Below are 18,816 nucleotides of genomic sequence, written 5' to 3'. Positions count from 1 at the left end.
TCCAATCATTGTCTTTCTGGCTGTCGTGCCTTTTCAGGGCCGATTTCCCGTGGTTGTTCTTTTGCCTCGCAGTGTTATTGCTGATCTCTCGCTTTCCCACCGCATATATTTCTCTCATACCTGATTACATGATCCTCTTGGGAGCATTCTCCCGTCTTCGCCGACATTCTTAGATGAATTGGTCGTGTCTTGTGCCAGGAAGCTGGATTAATGAACCATTGATCGTCACGAGAACTCACGTCACGGTCGTCACCCCATCGCATCCGCCCACCTTATCCACCCGTCCCTAGGTCGGCCCAGGTACACTCCCGTGCTTTCCCACCGCCTCTCGCCTCTTCCATACCGCTCCCCTTGGGGTCTACCATTTTGCTTTATCAACTCACCATATCGCCTCTGGTACATCAATTATTTTTCTTTCCCTTCTCCGTCTTATATTTTTTTCATTGATCATTATACATTGTTGATGTTTTTCAACCGAATGTTGATTTCTTCACATAATGTTATCGACACCAGATATCGATCCATATGCCGTCCTGGGAGTTCAGAAGGATGCGACTCTCGCTGAGATCAAGTCCGCTCACAGGAAACTGGTTCTCAAGTGCCACCCGGACAAGGTCAAGGATGAGTCTCAACGCAGCAAAGCTCAAGAAGAGTTTCAGCAGGTACAGCAGGCCTACGAGCTTCTTTCCGACGAGACGAAGAGAATCAAGTACGACCAAAAGGTTCGTCTGGCCGAACTCCGGCGCGAAATGATGGCGCGCGAAGGTTCCGCTGGCGGCTCGTACCCATATTCGTCCCCGCGTGGTAGCGGTGCCTCCCGGGAGTATCGCGACGGGCGATACTACGAAGAGAGAAAGCCGGCCGATGCGGCTTTCTTTGAAGAAGAGTATAGGTACTGCGAAGAGCCGCGCCCGATGTCCCGCAAGTACGATGAGTTCGAACGGCGACGACCACGAACGAAGACGACCGAGGAAAAGAAGAAGTCTAAGTCGGTTCCCCTCGATCATCTTCGCACAACGGCGAAAGATACGGCTCGCGACAGCGTTAAATCGACCCACACCACTCGGGCCAAATACCGTACCAAGGAACGGCGGCGGGAAGCTTACGAGAAGCATGAACGGGCGGGACCGTACTACGACTCCGAAGATGACTCCGAAGCTTCGGATTCAAGTGCGTCGTCCATCTATGTGAAAGTCAAGCGCCCTTCTGAGTCAAAAAGGAGTCGCGACTCAACCTCGAGAAAGACCAAATCGACTGATTCAAGCCGTCGCGCCGAGCGCGCACGGTACGATGACGATGATGACTATTCGGATGCATGGGACTCCAAACACGAGAAACTACACACAACCGCACAGGATTATATTCTTCGCTCCAAAGCTGTTCCCTTGGAAAGCGATCGGAGACGTCGGCCATCTCGTTCCCCCGTCCGCCATCATGGCTACGAGTCTGCGGACCCCGAGCCATCGTCTCGGCGGCCTGGCCGCTCAAGCCGTTCGAGCCGGGAAGATGTGCGCCCTTCAACATCCCGCAACGGATCCTACGAACATCTGGAGTCTCAGTCCCGCAGCTACGAGACCAAGAGACCCAGTATGCCAACAGCTGCCACCTCTCCGAGTATCAAGGTATCTTCTAGCACGGTCCGGCCATCTCTTCAACCTTCGCGATCTGCATCGAGTGCACAGCCTCATTCTCGTTCGAGACGAGAGCCTCCTGGTCGAGTAGAACAAGTTCTTATTAACATGGTTCGACAATCTATCAAGCCAAGGGGCGTGGAGAGATATGATTCGGGCTATTCGAGCCCCGGTACCCCAGAAATGGCGCCGGGAGATAGCCCTACCAAGACCTCCACGCGCTACAAGATCAAAGAGCAAGACACTGTTGTGGTCGAACCGGTCATGCCGCCGCTGCCGACCAGCTCATCGAGACATACGAGAGCGTACTCACCGCCACGCGCAGAACGCCCTTCAACCTCGAATCGATCCGCACCGAAACCGGTACGGAGTAGTACTACCTACGCCTACCCTCCTGAACCGTCGTCTCGTCACGAGAGCACTCGTCCGAGTGCTTCCAGACAGTCTTCAACAAGACTCTTCGGCGAAGTCGAGTATAGCACACATCCTAAGGAGAAGGACATCAAGTATGTCCGGCCCGAGCACGTCTACACCCGAGATGCCTACCCTCGCCAGCACTACGACGAATATCGTCAGCCCCCGGCGCCACGGCGCCAATCCGCCTATGCTTAATGAATGCACGACTGCACGATAACGACAGAAACCACATCACGTTGCAGCCTTTTTTTTTTATTCTTATCATTTTCGCAATCCTACGGTGTGGCGGTCAAAGTCCTTGCACAGCTCCATTCTAGGTGGCTCCATTTTTCGATGATACTCTAGACGCCATGGATCTCTCTTCTCTTATCGAGTCTATCTCATTACTGATGTTGTAAGAGTCCACTTTGGACTTATTTTGTCACATTTTATCCTTCTTGCCTATATTTTTTTTCCGAGGTCTTTTTACATGACACCTCCCCGCATGCGGTAGACTGGAATTCCAATCTATCCATAACATCGATTACATCACATTGTTGGCGTACGGACTGCTATTGAACTTTGTATGCATTTGAGCCGATATGATACTGAACTGGGGGGCACCACTGGGGAGCAAACGATGAATACCTATGATGACGATTAACGAATCACCTTGGGAGGAACAGAACAGCACTTATTACAACGACAGACAGAAATTGAACACTGGTCAATGGGCCTGCTTCATCTTACTATCTTGTCCTTGAGACACATAGAGTTTGTAAATTCGTCATGTTACGGTCAATCAAGAAACCTACGGGAAACTTAAGGTTGTCTGGTGCCTGAGCGCAAGATACATGACATCAATTCTGCGTTCTATTACCCCTCTTGCAGAAACAACATTAAGCATGTGGATCTGAATTCTACCCCAGATTAATGATTCTGAACATGCGAACGAAATGACAATGACAATGACAATGACATCATCTGGAATCATCCTGCTTTGCCTACCTGAGAGTCCTGACCCGCATCTCTCAATGAGCCTGGCTGACCACCAACATGGAAGAGAAAGACTTTTGTCTGGCAATTAGGGAAAATGATCGTATTTTGATAAATCCTGTATTTCAGTCCCCGCGGCCAGAACTGATTCGTGAACGATGTACATTCAGCATGGTTTTAACCATTTGTATCTTATGTTTATTGATGCCGCAGTTTCTGTTGATTCTACGTTTTGTATTACAGTGGGAATGGAATGATGATAACAATTTGATCTGGTAGTTGACATACATATTTCCGCTAAACCTCGCTTGCTGCTTCCCAGACATCTCTGAACACTTCTCATCATATTCAGTAAATCCTAACGTGGATCGCAACGGCGAAGCATTTACAACGAAACAAGTAAATCACATGGCAAAATAAAAAACCACAATGGAAGGGTATGGGTGAATTCGAAAGTAGGCCAGAGTTCCAATAGAAAAGAGTATAGTCTTGCCCACCAACAATTGAACATGCTAAAGGATGATCTGACAATGCCTTTCAGAGGTATTAATGCGTCAATATTTGATGTGCCTGTCTTCTATAAACATGAATCCAACGTATCCTGCTGCCCATCAAGGCTCGGACCAGTCGACCTGATCCGTCACCGATTCTGACCCGTCTTTTGAGTATGTAACACGGAGACGAAGGCGGAGTTTGGGCGGGAGTGCCTATGATGAAGTTGTTAGCTATGAGCTGACTTGTCCTAATTGCCGGTAAACTTACACCACTGACGGCTGCAATCTTTAGCATCTGCACGCCTTCGTCTCCCGTAGAAAGCTCAGACCTGTTGATTGCGCTGAGTTGGAGCCGTTGACTTTTGGGCACCGCTGCTTGTAACCCGACATTGGAGAATTGACTGAAGTCGGAGATGTTGCGGAATCGGGCCTGGATCTGGGCATTTCCGTTACCGCCCCGCTGCACCTGCAAAGTAAGAGTAAGGTCGTTCTTGTTGTATGCTGTATGAACCGCTGCGGCCGACGGGGATGGGGCGGGGGATGGGGCGGATCCGAGTCCTCCAAGTATATCCACAGATGCGGATGCCGGCTCCGCTGGGCGTGGTGAGGGGGTCGCTCCGTTTGATGAGCCGAACAGGTCCATGATGGCGCTGGTGTTGACTGACTGGGCAGGTGCGTGTGCGGCCTGGGGAGCGGGGGAAGAGATGCCAGTGTCCCCACCGAGGATGTCCGCAAGTAGGTCTGCGGTGTTCTGAGATCCACTGGCCGCCGGGCTCGTTGCTGGAACATCGGCACCGCCCATGAGATCGACGAGCAGGTCCTGCTCGGCCTGCTTGGCAGGCTTCTTCGACTTGTCTTTGAGAAGCTTACTCTGGCGCTTCTTGCTGGGAGCGCCAAGGACCCGCTGTTCCTCGCGGATCTCGGGAGGTGGCATCCGTTCCAGCACACCTCTGCGAATCTGATCGTAGCCGAACAGATTGGTATATTCGACCGCGCGCTGTTGAATCTCCACGCTCAGATCGGCGGTCCGGCTGTTCAGGAAGCGCCGGAGACGCTCTATCTGCGCAGGATCTGTCATGCGCACGGTGAGCTTCATCGATGCCGTCGTAATATACTCAATCACAGTCTGTGTTGCGTAGGTGCTGTTGAGAATATTGTTGAAGAGGTCAACAATGTCGCTTTCCTTGACCTCCTTGACGAGTTCCTCCTCCTCATACTGACCACCACGGAGCAAGCTGTCACCATATTCACCAATGACCCAAGTTGCCGCAAGCGTCAACCCTTCTTGAGAGATATCCTCTTTCAGGGATGTGTAGAGCTTTTGCACGCAATACGTCTGCAGTTCGGGCGTGGTGGCGATCAGGCGTACAAACGACGACAGGATTTGTTCCTTGACGTACGCACCGGCCAGCTTGAGGACACGCAGAATGGTGTCGACGTGCCAGCGCTTGTTAGGGGCGTAGCGATCAGCAGCAATACCAATCTGGGTTGTCATGGCTGGTTTGAACTCATTGTCGGCAACCTCTAGGAAAGCGAGCAGTTCCCTGACGAGGACACGCACGTTCGACTCGTTGATCAGCATGAAGCTCAGGTCGAGGGCACGTCGCCTGATGCTGATATCCGGGTCACGGAGACATTCCAGGATGGTGTTGCGGTGTCTCTGAACAGCATTGGGCTCGATCGCTACCACCTTATTCAGGGTATTGAGTGCAACGTAACGAATGTTGTTATCTTTGTTGGAGAGGAATTTTCCAAGAATATTGACACCCAAAACCCGCAAACCAGAGTCGGCCTCAATGTCAAGAATGGTGAGGACGGCCTCGTAAAGAATAGAGTTGCCCACGTTTTTGGTCGAATCGGTGTTGGTAGCCACCTGGGCCAGAATGTCGTTGATCAACTCGCTGGTTGCCGCATCTCCTCTTCCGAGCACTTTCAAAAAGCGCAGTATCTTAACCTGAAGGAACGGGTCCGTGATGCCTGAGACATCGTGCTCGGGAGCGTAACCGGACGTCGTCAGTCCTTTCAAGGCCCGCACAAGACCGGGGACCAAGGGCCGGAACATCTCAATCACGCCCTCTTGCCCTTCCTCGGCCTCCTCCGCCTCGCACATGTCTATTACCAGGGTCAAACCGCACAACAGCACGCCGTGGTTTCGATCGGACAACAAGGCCTTGGCCTTCTCCAGGAAATGTTCCTGCAAGTCTGGCACCTTACGGCAGATACGCATGGCACATAGTGCTGCCTTCCGCCGGATGTAGGGATTGGCTGTGGAGAGGAGGGACTCGACTTCGGTGAACAGATCCCGAGACATCTCGACGGAAGCGATGTTGCCCAGGGCACATAACGCGAGACCGACGATATACTGGTTGGAATGGTTGAGATCACTGAAATCCTGTCAGCCAGGACACTTCACCATGCAGCACGCAGTTGTTGAGACGAAGACCCACTTCTTCAATGAGTTGGTCACCAATGTCAGCACTTCCTGATTCTCGTCCAGGAGCAGCATGGTACCCAGGTACCCCAGCCGCTTGTCGGCGAATCGATGGGACGCCAACAGTTTGAGGCATTCAATCTGACCAAAGTGTGTTCGTTCCCCGAGGGTGAAAAGATAGAGTAGTTTGGCGACATTGTTTCTCCTGCAAGCATCATACATGAGCTGGTTGTCCGACGGGAATCACAAGGTGCTGGTGTATGGTGTGGTGTATAATGCTGACCGGACTCCCGAATCATGGCTCTCTTCTCTGAACGACGCACGAATAGCGGCACTTTCTTTCTGAATCACTGCGCGTTCATCGGCAATCGTCTTGGCCGATCGGACATTCCGAATGAATTGTTTGACTGTTTCGAGCCCGCATGTCCGGTGACGAATTGATTAGTGATTCGATTGCCAGCTCAAAGGGGGTGGGGGTTCACGGAGGGCAAACACATACGGGATGTCATGGCGGTCGCAAGGACCCCCGAACGGGGAGGAAGATAGGAGGATGTAGGGGGTTGCGACGATTAGAGAAGAGACAGGGAAATTGAGAAGAAGAGAGGGCGGCGAAGAAACCTGTCCACGCACTACCCGGGAGTAAATCGATGAATGGATGTCGACGACTATCTTCTTTGATAGCTGCCCTTCTAGTTAGGCATGTCGAGCCTCGCCCGTGCTTTGCTCGATCTGGCACTCTTGGCAGCCTCTTGTTCGGGCTTAGCGTCCCTCGGGCCCTGACTTATCACGTGATAATCCCGTGATGAGCTCTTTGGCAGCCTTAGTCAGGCATCAACTACGACTGATTGGTTGCCTCAGGCCTCAGGATATAATACACATGCATTGTAAATGCAATACCGGAGATCGGCCGACGGCAGCTCCGTGGGCCCCACCAAGACACCGGATGCGCATATTATGTATTATTGGCAAACGAATACGGAGGACGGCTCCGGCTCAGTGCCTTTGTGACGATAAGCCGAAGCTATGACGTGAGCCCTGGCTTCTTCGTTGACGCCTCTCTACTTCGTAGTACCTATCCAGATATCCTTTTTGCCTTGGAAGTCCGGTCGATCCGCTAGAGCGGTTCTTGGATGCGAATAATCCCTCCTTTTCCGTGTCGTTCTTTGGTCCCTGCGCAGATCATCAGCCTTACTCAGGTTTCGACTCCCAAACAGTGGTCAATGATAGGATCCACAACAATACACATGACACATATCGTCAATTCCTCTTTCCATCAAGTTCCGAACTCTGCTTATATATAACACCCTTCGTAATCGTCGTCGCGGTAGATGTGAAAAACGATATCGATGTGAACTTCGTTACTCTTAACCCTCGTCACCAGAATGTCCACTGCTGTCTTACAACGCAATGGCAATGGGTTGCCTCGAGCGCGCGCGGTGAAAAAAGCCGAGGATGGTGTTACGACTCCCACTTTAGACAGAATAACATCTATTGATTCAAGGTTGGCAGGGCTTACATCAAAAGGGGAACCTGAACTTAAAGTTGTGCTAACTTCTTCGCCAGTGGCCGCTCAACCCCCATCGCCGAAGATGCGCCCCCCTCGGCGCATTCGATATCCAGCGCCAGGAAACAGGCGCGAGCGCGGACTCGCTTGTTCTACACCATCAATTATACCCCTCGCGTATCGCATTTTGACCCCAGAAGCGACCATCACAATTTTCGCGGCTTCTTCACCCTGTTCTGGATTGCACTGTTTATCATGGTGGTTACAACTGTGCTGCGGAATATCAAGGATACTGGTTACCCATTGAGAGTGAGAGTGTGGGGCCTGCTGACGGCAAATGTGTGGGAATTGGGTCTCAGCGACCTCGCGATGGTTGTCAGCAGTGCGCTTGTCGTGCCGCTGCATCGTCTCTTTAGGAGCAACAGTGTGCTGCGGTGGGGGCGAGCTGGTATGATTGTGCAGAGTCTGTTCGAAGCAGTATGGCTTGTGCTGTGGATCAAGTAAGTGCGCTAAGCTTCAGCTGAATGCCTGGATTCTAACAAAGTCTCCAGCTGGCCTTTCATGAGGCGCTGGACCTGGACAGCCCAGGTTTTCTTGACTTTACATACGCTTGTCTTCCTGATGAAGATGCATTCATATGCGTTCTACAATGGGCACCTGAGCGAAACGGAGCGTCGACTGGCCTCACTGGACAAGCCTGGTCCGGCCTCACTCGATGCAGCGGTCCGATACCCAGACCCGGAACCTAGCGGACACCCGACACACCCGCGAAACGGCGATACACGATCTAAATCGATCGAGGAAGTACGCGAGGATCTGGCATCAGAATTGACTTCACCCCTGGGCCGTGTGACTTATCCACAGAACCTCTCTCTCACCAACTACATCGACTATATCTTCTGCCCGACGCTCTGCTATGAGCTGGAGTACCCTCGGAACACGAACAGACAATGGACCGAGTTGGCCGCCAAAGCTCTAGCCGTCTTCGGCTGCATTTTCCTCCTAACGCTGACGAGCGAGGAGTTCATCGTCCCTGTCCTGAGCGAGGCCAGTGTCCAACTACACGTGGTCCACGGCGCCTCCGAAAAGGCCTTGATCCTGGCCGAGACAATCAGCATGCTCTTGTTCCCATTCATGATAACATTCCTGCTAGTCTTTCTGGTCATCTTCGAGTACGTGCTCGGCGCATTCGCTGAGATCACCCGCTTTGCCGACCGCCAGTTCTACTCGGACTGGTGGAACTCCTCTGACTGGTACGTATACAACCCCTGCTAACAGTAACGCAATCTAACCGGCGCACTGTGCAGGCTCGAATTCTCCCGCGAATGGAACATCCCCGTGCACCACTTCCTCCGCCGGCACGTCTACTTCTCTTCGCTGTCGTACTTCTCCCAGCCCGTAGCAATGTTCATCACGTTCCTCGTGAGCTCCGTCTTCCACGAGCTCGTCATGAGCTGCATCACCAAGAAGTTGCGCGGGTACGGCTTCCTAGCCATGATGCTCCAGATGCCCATCGTCGCCGTCCAACGGTCGCGATTCTTCCGCGGGAAGAGGACCCTCAACGTACGTCTCCTGTCCTTCTTGATCATGGAATCAGCTAACTAACTGCGTCTTGGACATGTGCAGAACGTCTTCTTCTGGCTATCTATGATAACGGGGCTGTCTATGGTGAGTCCTGCCCTACCCTACCGCCGGTAGATGCATACGCTGACGTTGTCTAGATGTGTGCTCTGTATGTCCTGGTTTGATCTGAACAATGTACACCGAGGTCGGTAGAATAGCGCGTTTTGGTTATACTTGTACTATAGTGTAGTAGATTTGGTTATAATATACCCTCATGTTGAAAGTGTTATGAGTATCCAACTTGATAGATTGTAATTCGTAGTCCAGACTCCGTAGTTGACAATGAAAATCTTACCGCCTTCTCTTATTCCGCTTGTAACCTAAACATAGCTGCATAGAAGCGGCAAGACATGGTTTCCAAAATCCGATGCTGAGACATCGGTCTCGTATGACAACTTACTGGAAGAGTCGATGTCGACAACTGTATCTATTCACCAAACTGAATGCGCGGCACACCTAAGCCCAAGGACAGAAGCAACCAGATTGAAGACCACCTTCAACGCCCAGATCGAGCCAAAATTGTCCTAAACGAAGCAACCAAGGGGAAATAATGATGCAGTCAACGACGTTCGCCCATCCCTAAGTTAAATGTGCTCAATGGGCTCCTCAGGCAGCAGAATCTGCCTCTCTTGCCTGTCACGGGGAAGACATGCTTTGAGAGGGGGACGGATGATATCATTAAACAAAAAGGTTCCGTAGACTAGAACCGCAAAGCCCAGGACTTGCAGCCACTTGAATGATTCCCAGCCTAGGGCAAGCGAAACAAGCCAGATGAAGAGTGTCCGGCAGGTGTCGATCGTACTGCGGGAGGTGGCAGATACAGCTCGGGTGACTGAAAGGCCAAAGAAGTTGAAGCCTCTGTGAGAGAATAACAAATTAGCCTCTTGTACTCGGAAATGTGCGAACGCAAAGACAGAGGTTTTGGGAGATCACGAACCCAATGCTAATCATAATCAGGAAGCTAGCCATGGCGATGTACTTGTTAGAGAAGACTTGACGCCATCCTTCCTTGGCGTCAAAATAGCCGTAGCGACCGGCTTCCGTACGTCCTACGGTCAGGTACAGAATGATGGAAGCAATGACAGTAACGGAAAAGCCGAACACGCCCTCCCAGCCAACCACCTGAAGAGGATCCATGGCGTAGTTCTCGAGAATCCACTCCTCCAGCACGAACTGTGAGGCGGTGAAAATCTGTGCCGCTGCAATCAGCAGCACACCAATGACAGCCTTGATCGCTTCAGGAGTCTTTGCAATCTCCCGAGCTTCCATCACGGCCCGAGTGGCAATTGCAAGAGTATCGTCCCGTGGGACATCATGCCCTTGGTCCTGGCCGAAGAGTGCACCAGCAAGTCCTACCAAGGCGACACCAAGGACCACTACGAATAGTGCAATCCACTGGTATAGGAACAACTTCCGACGGAGAAAAAGGACACTGAACAAACCGACAAAAAGAACCAATGCTCCACGCGTCATTTGGTAGATGCTGGCCGCGACAAAGAGCAGACCCACGTTCATCAGAGTCGTACCGGCGATATCGCAGCATGCCGGCGCAGCGAGAAGTAGGATCCGACGTCCACTGAGGTAAACCCGACCTCCAGAATCAGTGCGCTTGGGAGTATGGTTAGATGCATCAGGACCGTCAATCGTATGGTCCTCCTCATCACCTATGTCGTCCGGGTGGACCGGATTATACCCGCCCGCAAGGAGAGGCGAAGAATTGGGCGACAGACGCGGATATATAAACGATTGGTAAACATACGAGGCGAATATCACTAGCCAACAGCCCATTTCTCCAATAAACATCTGAACACTATCATCGTTACGGTACAGAATTAGCATCGATTGTGTAACATAGTGGATACAGGATGGGGGAAACCCACGTCTGGACGACCGGCTGCTCGAAAGTATGCCGATATTTAGGGTCTGGAGAGTCGCAGTTCCGTACACATTGCATATCCTTTCAAGTGGCATTAGCTAGATATAAAGAGCAGAAAGACTCCTGGTACAGACCTGGAACTTATTGAGGATTGTATTGCAGACCCCGGTCACGAGCATCATCGTGACCAGAAACGGTATCAAAGCCCGACTAGCCATCTTGCACCTGTTTAGGAGGTAGTTATAAATCAGAAGAAAGTATGTACTGTGTATACGATATGCAAAGCTTTCGAAGATCGATAGCTAGCTATGAGCTGAGGTAGTTCGACAATGACAATGGACCCAAAAAAAGATAATCGAGGCTTGATCTCCGATATAATCGATCCAGCGAAATTCAGAGACCATTAATAAAATGGAAAATCACAATCACTTATTGAGCACCATTCTGGGCCAAAGAGGAGAGATCAATGAAGAGAACAAAGGGCGGAGGCGAGTGAGTACGTTAAGTGACGGAGGTGGTGGAGATGGGGGAGGCTTATCAGCTCCCTATCAGTTGCATATTTAGTTACATATCAGCATGATTATATCAGCAGCTGATCAGCCGGAGTCTTCCGTTGTTGGCTTGGCAGTGTCCAGGGACATGATGCACAGAGACACATGATTTGCATCTCATGACTATAGCATACTACTAGGTATCTTCGTGATGGCGGATCTAGGACACACCAGATTGAAATTGGATAATATTCATAATATTAGGAAGATTATTGCAAATACCCAATATGTCTAACAAGGAACGCTCGCAAGCCTTTCCCCTATCTAGACAACTGACAAGAAGTCCCCCTCGCTTTTGCCGGATTTTGTCACACCAGATAACGCCATGGCTAATCTAACGAGATCAACAAGATGAAAATGGCTCAAGGAAACAGAAATCAAACCCACAAGACAATGTGGGATACCCAGAACGATAAAGCCGACTGTGGAAAGCAAACCGGAGCCTCCATTCTCAGGCCGTGCGTTAATGTACACATAAATCATTCCTATTTACGCCAGGTAAATGAATATCGCGCAATTCAGCTGCGAAGTGCCATCTTTCCTTACATGGCATAGATGGCAATGCCATTGTCGTCAACAGTCATGGGCCCGTCAACTGCGTCCCAATCGAAAACCCAGGGGTCATTAACCGCGAGCCCGTCTTCAAACCGTGAAGGAACATTGATCCAGTCCGTCGGGACCCAGCTATCTTCAGAGACATCGAATTTGCCGCTAGCATCCTGGATCTTTGGAACCTCGCTATCCTTTGGAGTCTGCGTAGCAACGCCAGTTTCGACAGAGTCAGGAGTATCCTCAGACTGGGCATTGGCGAACATTTCTGGGTTGATGAACTCATCCATAGATCCAAAGCCAAAGCCTGAATCGGCGCCAAAATCCATGAACGTATCTTGAATTGCCTCGAGAGAAATGCTGCTATCTGCCCAAGGATCCTTAGTAATTGCAGCAGGAGGCGCAGGCTGATCCACCGGCTTTACGGCCTCCTTCTTACCATCCTTGCTCGGGCTTGGCTTGAGCGCCGAGGTGGGAACTTTGGCCGCAGTTGTACGAGGAGTCTGCTGAGTCGAACCAGGCGAAGCGGGCTTAGTGCCAGGGGGTCCAGGCGCGCGACCCACACCGGTAGTACTAGGAGCGATTGCTTCACCTTTGACTTCATGCTTTGCGGAAGACGGAACGAGACCGGTGGTAATAAGGTCCTTCGTGAGATCCTGAGGTTGTGCTCCTCCTTCATCCTTCACAAGGCTAGTTTGGAAGCTTTCTATAGCGAACTCGAGAGGATCGTTGATCGGCTCCTCCACCTTGTGGCTTTCTTCGACATGTTTGTCAAGTGCATCCTGAGTCGCAAACCCGAGATGGTGATGCTGACACTCAATGACGCTGCATTTGAATGGGCCTCCCAAAACTGGAGCAGCTGTTTTAGCATCAGGCACGGCTTGCTTAGCCGCCTGCAACTTCGAGACTGGCGTGCCGGGAGCTTGACCTTGGGTTGGAGTCCCACCAGGGTGAGACTGCTTCCTCTTTTTCGAAGGAGGTATCTTCAACTTCTCGGGCGGAATGCTTCCCGGGCCGTAAGCGTGCGGGACTCCCTGGGGAGATGGCGCTCCAAAAGGTGGCTGCGGCACTGCAGAGGTTGCCGAAGCAGCCTGGCTTGAGGCTCTTCGGGCTCGCTGGAGAGCCTCTTCCTGTTGTTGAAGCTGCTGCAAGTTACTTGCGTTCAGAGCAGGCATATTGTTCTGATTGGGCTGCGGCATCGCAGAGGATCCTTGTGGCACACTACTCGGCCGCTGACCAGAAGGTTGATTTTGCTGCTGGTTAACCCGCGTGATCATAGCGTGGAACAGCTTCCTGATATAATTGATGGTGCCCGTAAGATACTCTGGAGCAATGGTAAACTGGTCATTGATCGTCCAGTCCGGGCCGGGTTTAAATTGCCTCATTAATTGTATACGCTACATGAAAGATCGAGTTAGTGTGCAAATTCCGGGAGCGGAGTCCAGGGACGACTGCGGACATACCATTGCAAGTAAACTGCGAACGTTCTTCTCCTGGCCGGGGATTTTTGAGAACCATTGGGCAAGAGTGTCCATTCTACCAAGCATGTCGGTGCATTCACGAAGTTGTTGGGTCATGGCAGCTTTCTGCTCAGGCGAAAGGGCAACAGGTTCCGCTGCAGGCGCGTTCTTCGCGATATCATTGTAGAGCTGTCGAATCTTCTCGGGTAGGTTGTTCCATGCTTCCTCCGCCGCTGCTCGGCTGATGGGAACCCGTTGTTGACCTTGTTGTCTGCGGAGTTGCGCTAACTGCATGCGTTGCTGAGGGGTCATTGCAGCCAGTTGCTCGGGCGTGATAGCCATATTTGGTCTAGAAGGCGGCGCCGATACTCCTCCTTGAGTAGTAGCTGACTGGGCTGTCTTTGGGACCGGTGCTGCTTGGGCCTCTGTAGGCTCTTCAGCGGCTGATTTGCGCTTCGTGCCTTGTTTGGGAGCGGTGCCCTTCGTGCCCTTCGCAGCCGCCGTATTTGGAGCCTTGGCCGCCTGGTTTTGTTGGTTTTGCTGTGGGGTGGACTGCTGAGGACCTTGCTTGGCCTGAGAAGTGGTAGAAGGCCCGGTCAATGGAGTTTGTTGCACAGTTTGGTTCTGCTGGTTTTGGTTCATATTCTGCGCGGCTAAAGCCTGGGCTGCTCGGCTCTGGGCCACCTGCATCAGTTGTTTCTGCCTGTTCCGAAGGATGATTTCGCGGAGCTGGTCGTCGGAGTAGTTGGCCACTTGAGCACCCAAGCGCTGGCGAGCCACTTGAATTTCAGTGGCGGTGACCGGCCGCAACGCTGGCATGTTCATAGGTACCTGCTGCTGGCCCGCCTGAAAGGCTTGCGGATTCACAAACGGCTGGGGCTGTCCCTGAAAAGACATCATCTGGCCCCAGTTGCCTTGGCCATTCTGATCCATGTTACGGACGGCTCCTTCTTTCCCCTGAGCTACAATCTGGGCAAGATGTAGCTTCTGCAAAGTCATAAGCTTCTGCAAATCAACTCCCCCAAGAGCTTGCGGGTTTGCAGCCACCCATTGTTTCAACTGACCCCAGGTCTTGATATGCTTCGGGACAGGGGAAACCATATTCGGGTTGTTAGCTAGGATCGCAGGAGGGAACTGGATGCGATCCATCTCCTTGACCTGATCAGGCGTCATCTCTATGCTCCCACTCTGCTGCCGCAGAAGTTGAAGCTTGTACAAGTCGTGCTGCCTCTGTTGCTGTTGCCGTTGCTGAGCCGACATCTGCTGTCCGGCGAGCATCTGATTGGGCATTTGTGCACCGTTCATTCCGGCGAGTTGCTGTTGCAGCCCGAGAGATGCTCGCATGTTCTGATTATTACCCATCTGATTGTTCACCATCTGCTGATTCTGGCCGGCTTGCGACAAATTCTGCTGCATGGGCAACGGTTGCTGACCAGCATTTGCTCTTGCGAGAGCTTGGTTGTTTGCGAGAGCACGACGCTGCTGATTTAAAAGAAAAGCATTAAGGTGTTCAGGAGTCATTTGAGCCAGCTGTTCGTGTGCCGCGGGTGGTAGACCAGGAGGAATCTGGGGTCGGCCTTGCATTCCGGGCTGTCCAGCAAGACCCTGCACGCCATTGGGCTGTTGTCCCATCCCGGGAGGCCGCGACGGCGGCCGGACTTGAGCAGCCACCTGCCCTGGGGAGATCTGACCAGGCGGCATGGGACGGTTCAACATCGGCATAGCGGGACTTTGAGATAGTTGTTGCTGCATCTGTGGATTAGCCTGGCCTGCTTGCGATATCGCCATTTGCGCTTTCTGGGCTGCTTGAGCTCGTGCTTGCGCTTGGGACTGCGCTTGGGGCTGAGGCTGGAACTGTGCTGCCTGCTGATTTCGATCCTGCTGAACAGTCTGCGGGTTCTGCAGGTGCTGTGCCGCGAGAAATTGAGGGCTGATAGAGGCGCCATTGAGGTTGGCCTGAGCTCCTTGACCCATCTGCTGGCCCACTTGGAACATGTTCTGCGGAGCAGGGTATGGCTGTTGATTCATTTGGGAAGAACTGGCAGGCACCACGAGTTGACCTGCTTCTTGGGAACGCAACCCATCCGCTTGCTGGCCCTGGATATTTTCGACGTTGCCGATGAAGGACGACGGATCAAGGCTTTGTTGGTTGCCCATGGGAAATCCCGAATTGCGCTGAAAAGTCATCATATTCTGAAAGATTTGTCGCTGCTGAGGATTCATCATGGGATCTGTCATCATGGCCCCGTTAGGGTCGACCCCTGCGCTCTGCGCTCGTGCCATTTCCATGCGGTTTCGCTTATGTCTTCTGAGTTGATTCAAAGCCTGGCAACGGAAGAAGTACGTGATTGGATCCATGTTCTTTCTGGTAAGATATTGTCTTTGTTCCGGTGTCATATTCTGTAGGTTCATGCGAATCTTCTCCATATCTTCCTGGGGCGTTTTGGCAAGGATCTGATTGGCTATCCGACAGACATGTTCGTATTCTTGAGCTGAGAGAGTATTGAGATCGTCAGGCAGGGAAGCATTGCCGCCTGGTCGTTGTTGCGCACGCTGCTGCTGGAGCATAGCCTGATTTTGCTGCGACTGTTGCTGCTGCTGCTGCTGTGACTGCTGCTGCTGTTGCTGTTGGCGCTGTTGGATTGCAGCTTGTTGGCTGGGATCGTTGATGCCGATCGGCATCTGCTGTTGGCCTGTCATTGGAGATGCCTGCACAGGTCGGTTCAATTGCTGAGGAAATCCATTCTGCCCTACCCCAGGCATACCCGCTGCGGGCCCTTGGGGCATCATCCCATTCTGCATAACTGCAGCTTGTCTTGCTCTAGTGTCTCGTATGTGGATTAACTTCTCGTTGCATTCCTTGTCGTAGTCGACCTGTGAATAGATTCGAGATTAGACTATCTGTGAGGATGGGCGGGAAGGAAAACTGACTTTTTCCCTGGCGTCTTTGAATGCTTTCTGCTCAAAGCTCATTGCTGCTTGGGCCGCGCTCTGAAAATCAATTCGAGGCTGAATCAACCGAAGGGACGTAATCCTTGTGGAACAGAAGGGTTAGCCCATCAAGACGCGAAGAGAGACAAAGAAACCAGTAGAGTTGTAGGACATGAATTACACATGGCCCTTAAGCAGTAAGTGAGGGGAATACCAGAAGCTTAGCACTCACATCTGATAGACCTTGACAGCTCGGTCTTTAATCGGAACTTCTGCTCTCCAACCGCTAAAGGGACCCTGGGCTTGGAGCGCCTGAGCCACCTGGTTCATTATAACCGATGCATTTTCATTTCTCTGCGGCATCTGCGTCTGGCCGTGCGGATTGGCTCCGCCAGGCATGCCCCCGCCAACATTGGGGAAGTTTGCGGGATTCATGACTGCAGCCCCGTCAGAGGGGATCGGCGAGCAATCCGCGAAAGCTTTCCTGTCTCGCCAGCATTCGCTKGTTAATCCAAATAATCCTCACACAATGCAATGTCTTTCTTTGTCGAATCGCGAGGGTTTTTCAGAGAGCTTCTTCGGTGAGATTGAGTAGTTGACAGAGCTTCCAGGTGTGAATGGAGAAAATTATAAGAATACAGCAGGGTTTATGATGTATGACCGCTGAGAGGTAGACTGGAAGCAGACTCGAAGGCAAAGAGATATCGTAAGACTGGCGGTTTCGAGAATCGTTGCAAGTGAAAATAAGGTATGTAGGTTTGAGGAAGATTGAGAGGGCGTATTTCCCAGGACCAACGTAGCGGAGAAATCGAGGCGTTTGGGCACCAGGTTATCGGTCGAGGGGATTCGCTGGCAGAGGTCGGAAAGTGGCTTGGGGAGAGGAATGACACTGCGCCGGTAAAGGATGGGCTAGTGACAGGGATGTTGCGACAACGTCGCTTGCAGAATATCGTCTGAATAGAAAGGTAGAGGTCTCTGGCCGACAACAAGGGGGTCAGAGGAGTCGAATGAGGATGATAATAATGAAAATAATGATAGTAATAATTGAAGAAAAAAAAAGAGAAAGATGGTCTTCTAGAAGTGCGTAACCATCAAGATTAGAATGAATCTCTGCGCAAAAAGGACTCAGGCACGAAGTATAAGAGAAAAGAGGGGTTATTCTTCAGAAAGAGGATGCGAAAAAAGAAAAGAGACGATAAGACAAGAAGAAGAGGAAGAGGAAGAATGTAAGAATAAGCGAACAATGCGTGTTCAGTGGTGTGGAATAATAATTCCAACAGTCAATTGAAATGAAATGATGGACGGTCGGGGATGAAGATCTGGAGGAGGAGGAGGGTGGTTGTTTGGTGGTGGTGGGCTTACCGTAGCTGTCTGGTGGCGTGGATGATATGATGGGTCGTCAGCTGGAGGGAAAATGATGGGAGGAAATAATACCCAGATAGAGGTAAGAAGTTCGGAGAATCAACTTCTTCCTCTTTTCTTCTTATTCCTCGACAAAAGAATGTATTAAGACAAGAAGTCGAAAGGACGAAGAAACAGTCGAAGAAGGAAAAGACAAGAGGGCTGTAAGAAGGGAACCTTCGATTGGACCAGCGAATATGAAGCTCATAAATTGTAAGAAGAGTTTAGAAAAGAAAACGATGGTGGAGCAGCCTAACAAGGGAGGAAACAGTCCAGAAACTGAAGCTGATGATCCTCGTAGTGGTACTAATAATTACTGACAGACTTTTGGAGGCTCACTAGCTGAATAGTCCATGGTATTTAGTCTACTCAGGAATATCATCCTAGACAATTCTTCACTGCGGCTACGAAATAATAGATTAGAAGTCAGTAGTAATCTACCCAAGTCCTATCTAATAGATAATTACCCATGGGTTTTGGCGGCACTACGAGAGGACTAAGTGGCTACTAACAAGGTACTAGACCCTTCAGGCGTTTTGGGATTTGACCCAAAAGACCCAGAAAGTTTTAGTTGACGGGAGCGGATAATGGACCCAACACTACCTTACTACTACTAGTTAGTCCGTTAGTCAGTTACAGTACTTCGTACTACCAGTCTATACCAGTACTAGTTAGGTACCTGGTGCCTTGGAAATTGGAATTCTACAAAGAAAATGAGCAGCATCTCGATGACAATAAATAACCAGGACTGTCATTATATGACTATGGAGTAAGGTCCTAAGTAATTCTCGCATCTGTCAAAGGATTAATCCTAACAATAGGTGCTCTTGACTGGCTAGAATTTGACGCAAGGTCCTGAGACTAGACTCGACAGTCCAGACAGTGTACCTGGTAGATACGTAGACACTAGATATGCTCCGTAGCCACCACCAGGGGAATTGGTACCTAGGTATTATTTACTATGAGTGTTGCT

The 18,816-nt window shown here is 51.2% G+C and overlaps 5 protein-coding genes across 5 annotated transcripts; 2 read left to right on the top strand and 3 right to left on the bottom strand.

Moving 5' to 3' along the window:
• Window positions 1-497: 497 nt before the first annotated feature.
• Asppvi_003156 (uncharacterized protein) lies at window positions 498-2,243 on the top strand (the record flags this gene model as incomplete). Its single annotated transcript, XM_043299128.1, has 1 exon — window positions 498-2,243. The coding sequence occupies one exon, from the start codon at window positions 498-500 to the stop codon at window positions 2,241-2,243; it is 1,746 nt and encodes a 581-aa protein (XP_043155063.1).
• Window positions 2,244-3,634: 1,391 nt separating this feature from the next.
• On the bottom strand, window positions 3,635-6,457 carry Asppvi_003155 (AP-1 complex subunit gamma; the record flags this gene model as incomplete). The annotated part of the gene is made up of 5 exons (XM_043299127.1): window positions 3,635-3,730; window positions 3,786-5,901; window positions 5,965-6,153; window positions 6,232-6,355; window positions 6,448-6,457. 5 exons carry the CDS (start codon window positions 6,455-6,457, stop codon window positions 3,635-3,637), a joined length of 2,535 nt encoding a protein of 844 aa, XP_043155062.1.
• An 873-nt stretch (window positions 6,458-7,330) lies between these two features.
• Asppvi_003154 (putative sterol o-acyltransferase (APE2)) lies at window positions 7,331-9,200 on the top strand (the record flags this gene model as incomplete). The annotated part of the gene is made up of 6 exons (XM_043299126.1): window positions 7,331-7,449; window positions 7,512-7,952; window positions 8,004-8,705; window positions 8,760-9,015; window positions 9,079-9,120; window positions 9,174-9,200. The coding sequence occupies 6 exons, from the start codon at window positions 7,331-7,333 to the stop codon at window positions 9,198-9,200; spliced, it is 1,587 nt and encodes a 528-aa protein (XP_043155061.1).
• Window positions 9,201-9,659: 459 nt separating this feature from the next.
• On the bottom strand, window positions 9,660-11,169 carry Asppvi_003153 (putative nucleotide-sugar transporter; the record flags this gene model as incomplete). The annotated part of the gene is made up of 4 exons (XM_043299125.1): window positions 9,660-9,933; window positions 10,013-10,885; window positions 10,956-11,032; window positions 11,086-11,169. 4 exons carry the CDS (start codon window positions 11,167-11,169, stop codon window positions 9,660-9,662), a joined length of 1,308 nt encoding a protein of 435 aa, XP_043155060.1.
• An 875-nt stretch (window positions 11,170-12,044) lies between these two features.
• On the bottom strand, window positions 12,045-16,877 carry Asppvi_003152 (uncharacterized protein; the record flags this gene model as incomplete). The annotated part of the gene is made up of 4 exons (XM_043299124.1): window positions 12,045-13,448; window positions 13,515-16,385; window positions 16,443-16,545; window positions 16,675-16,877. 4 exons carry the CDS (start codon window positions 16,875-16,877, stop codon window positions 12,045-12,047), a joined length of 4,581 nt encoding a protein of 1,526 aa, XP_043155059.1.
• Between the last annotated feature and the right edge of the window lie 1,939 nt (window positions 16,878-18,816).

This window comes from Aspergillus pseudoviridinutans, assembly GCF_018340605.1.
Source record: "Aspergillus pseudoviridinutans IFM 55266 DNA, scaffold_2, whole genome shotgun sequence".
NCBI lineage: Eukaryota > Fungi > Ascomycota > Eurotiomycetes > Eurotiales > Aspergillaceae > Aspergillus > Aspergillus pseudoviridinutans.
This window is presented reverse-complemented; position numbering and strand designations above follow the sequence as displayed.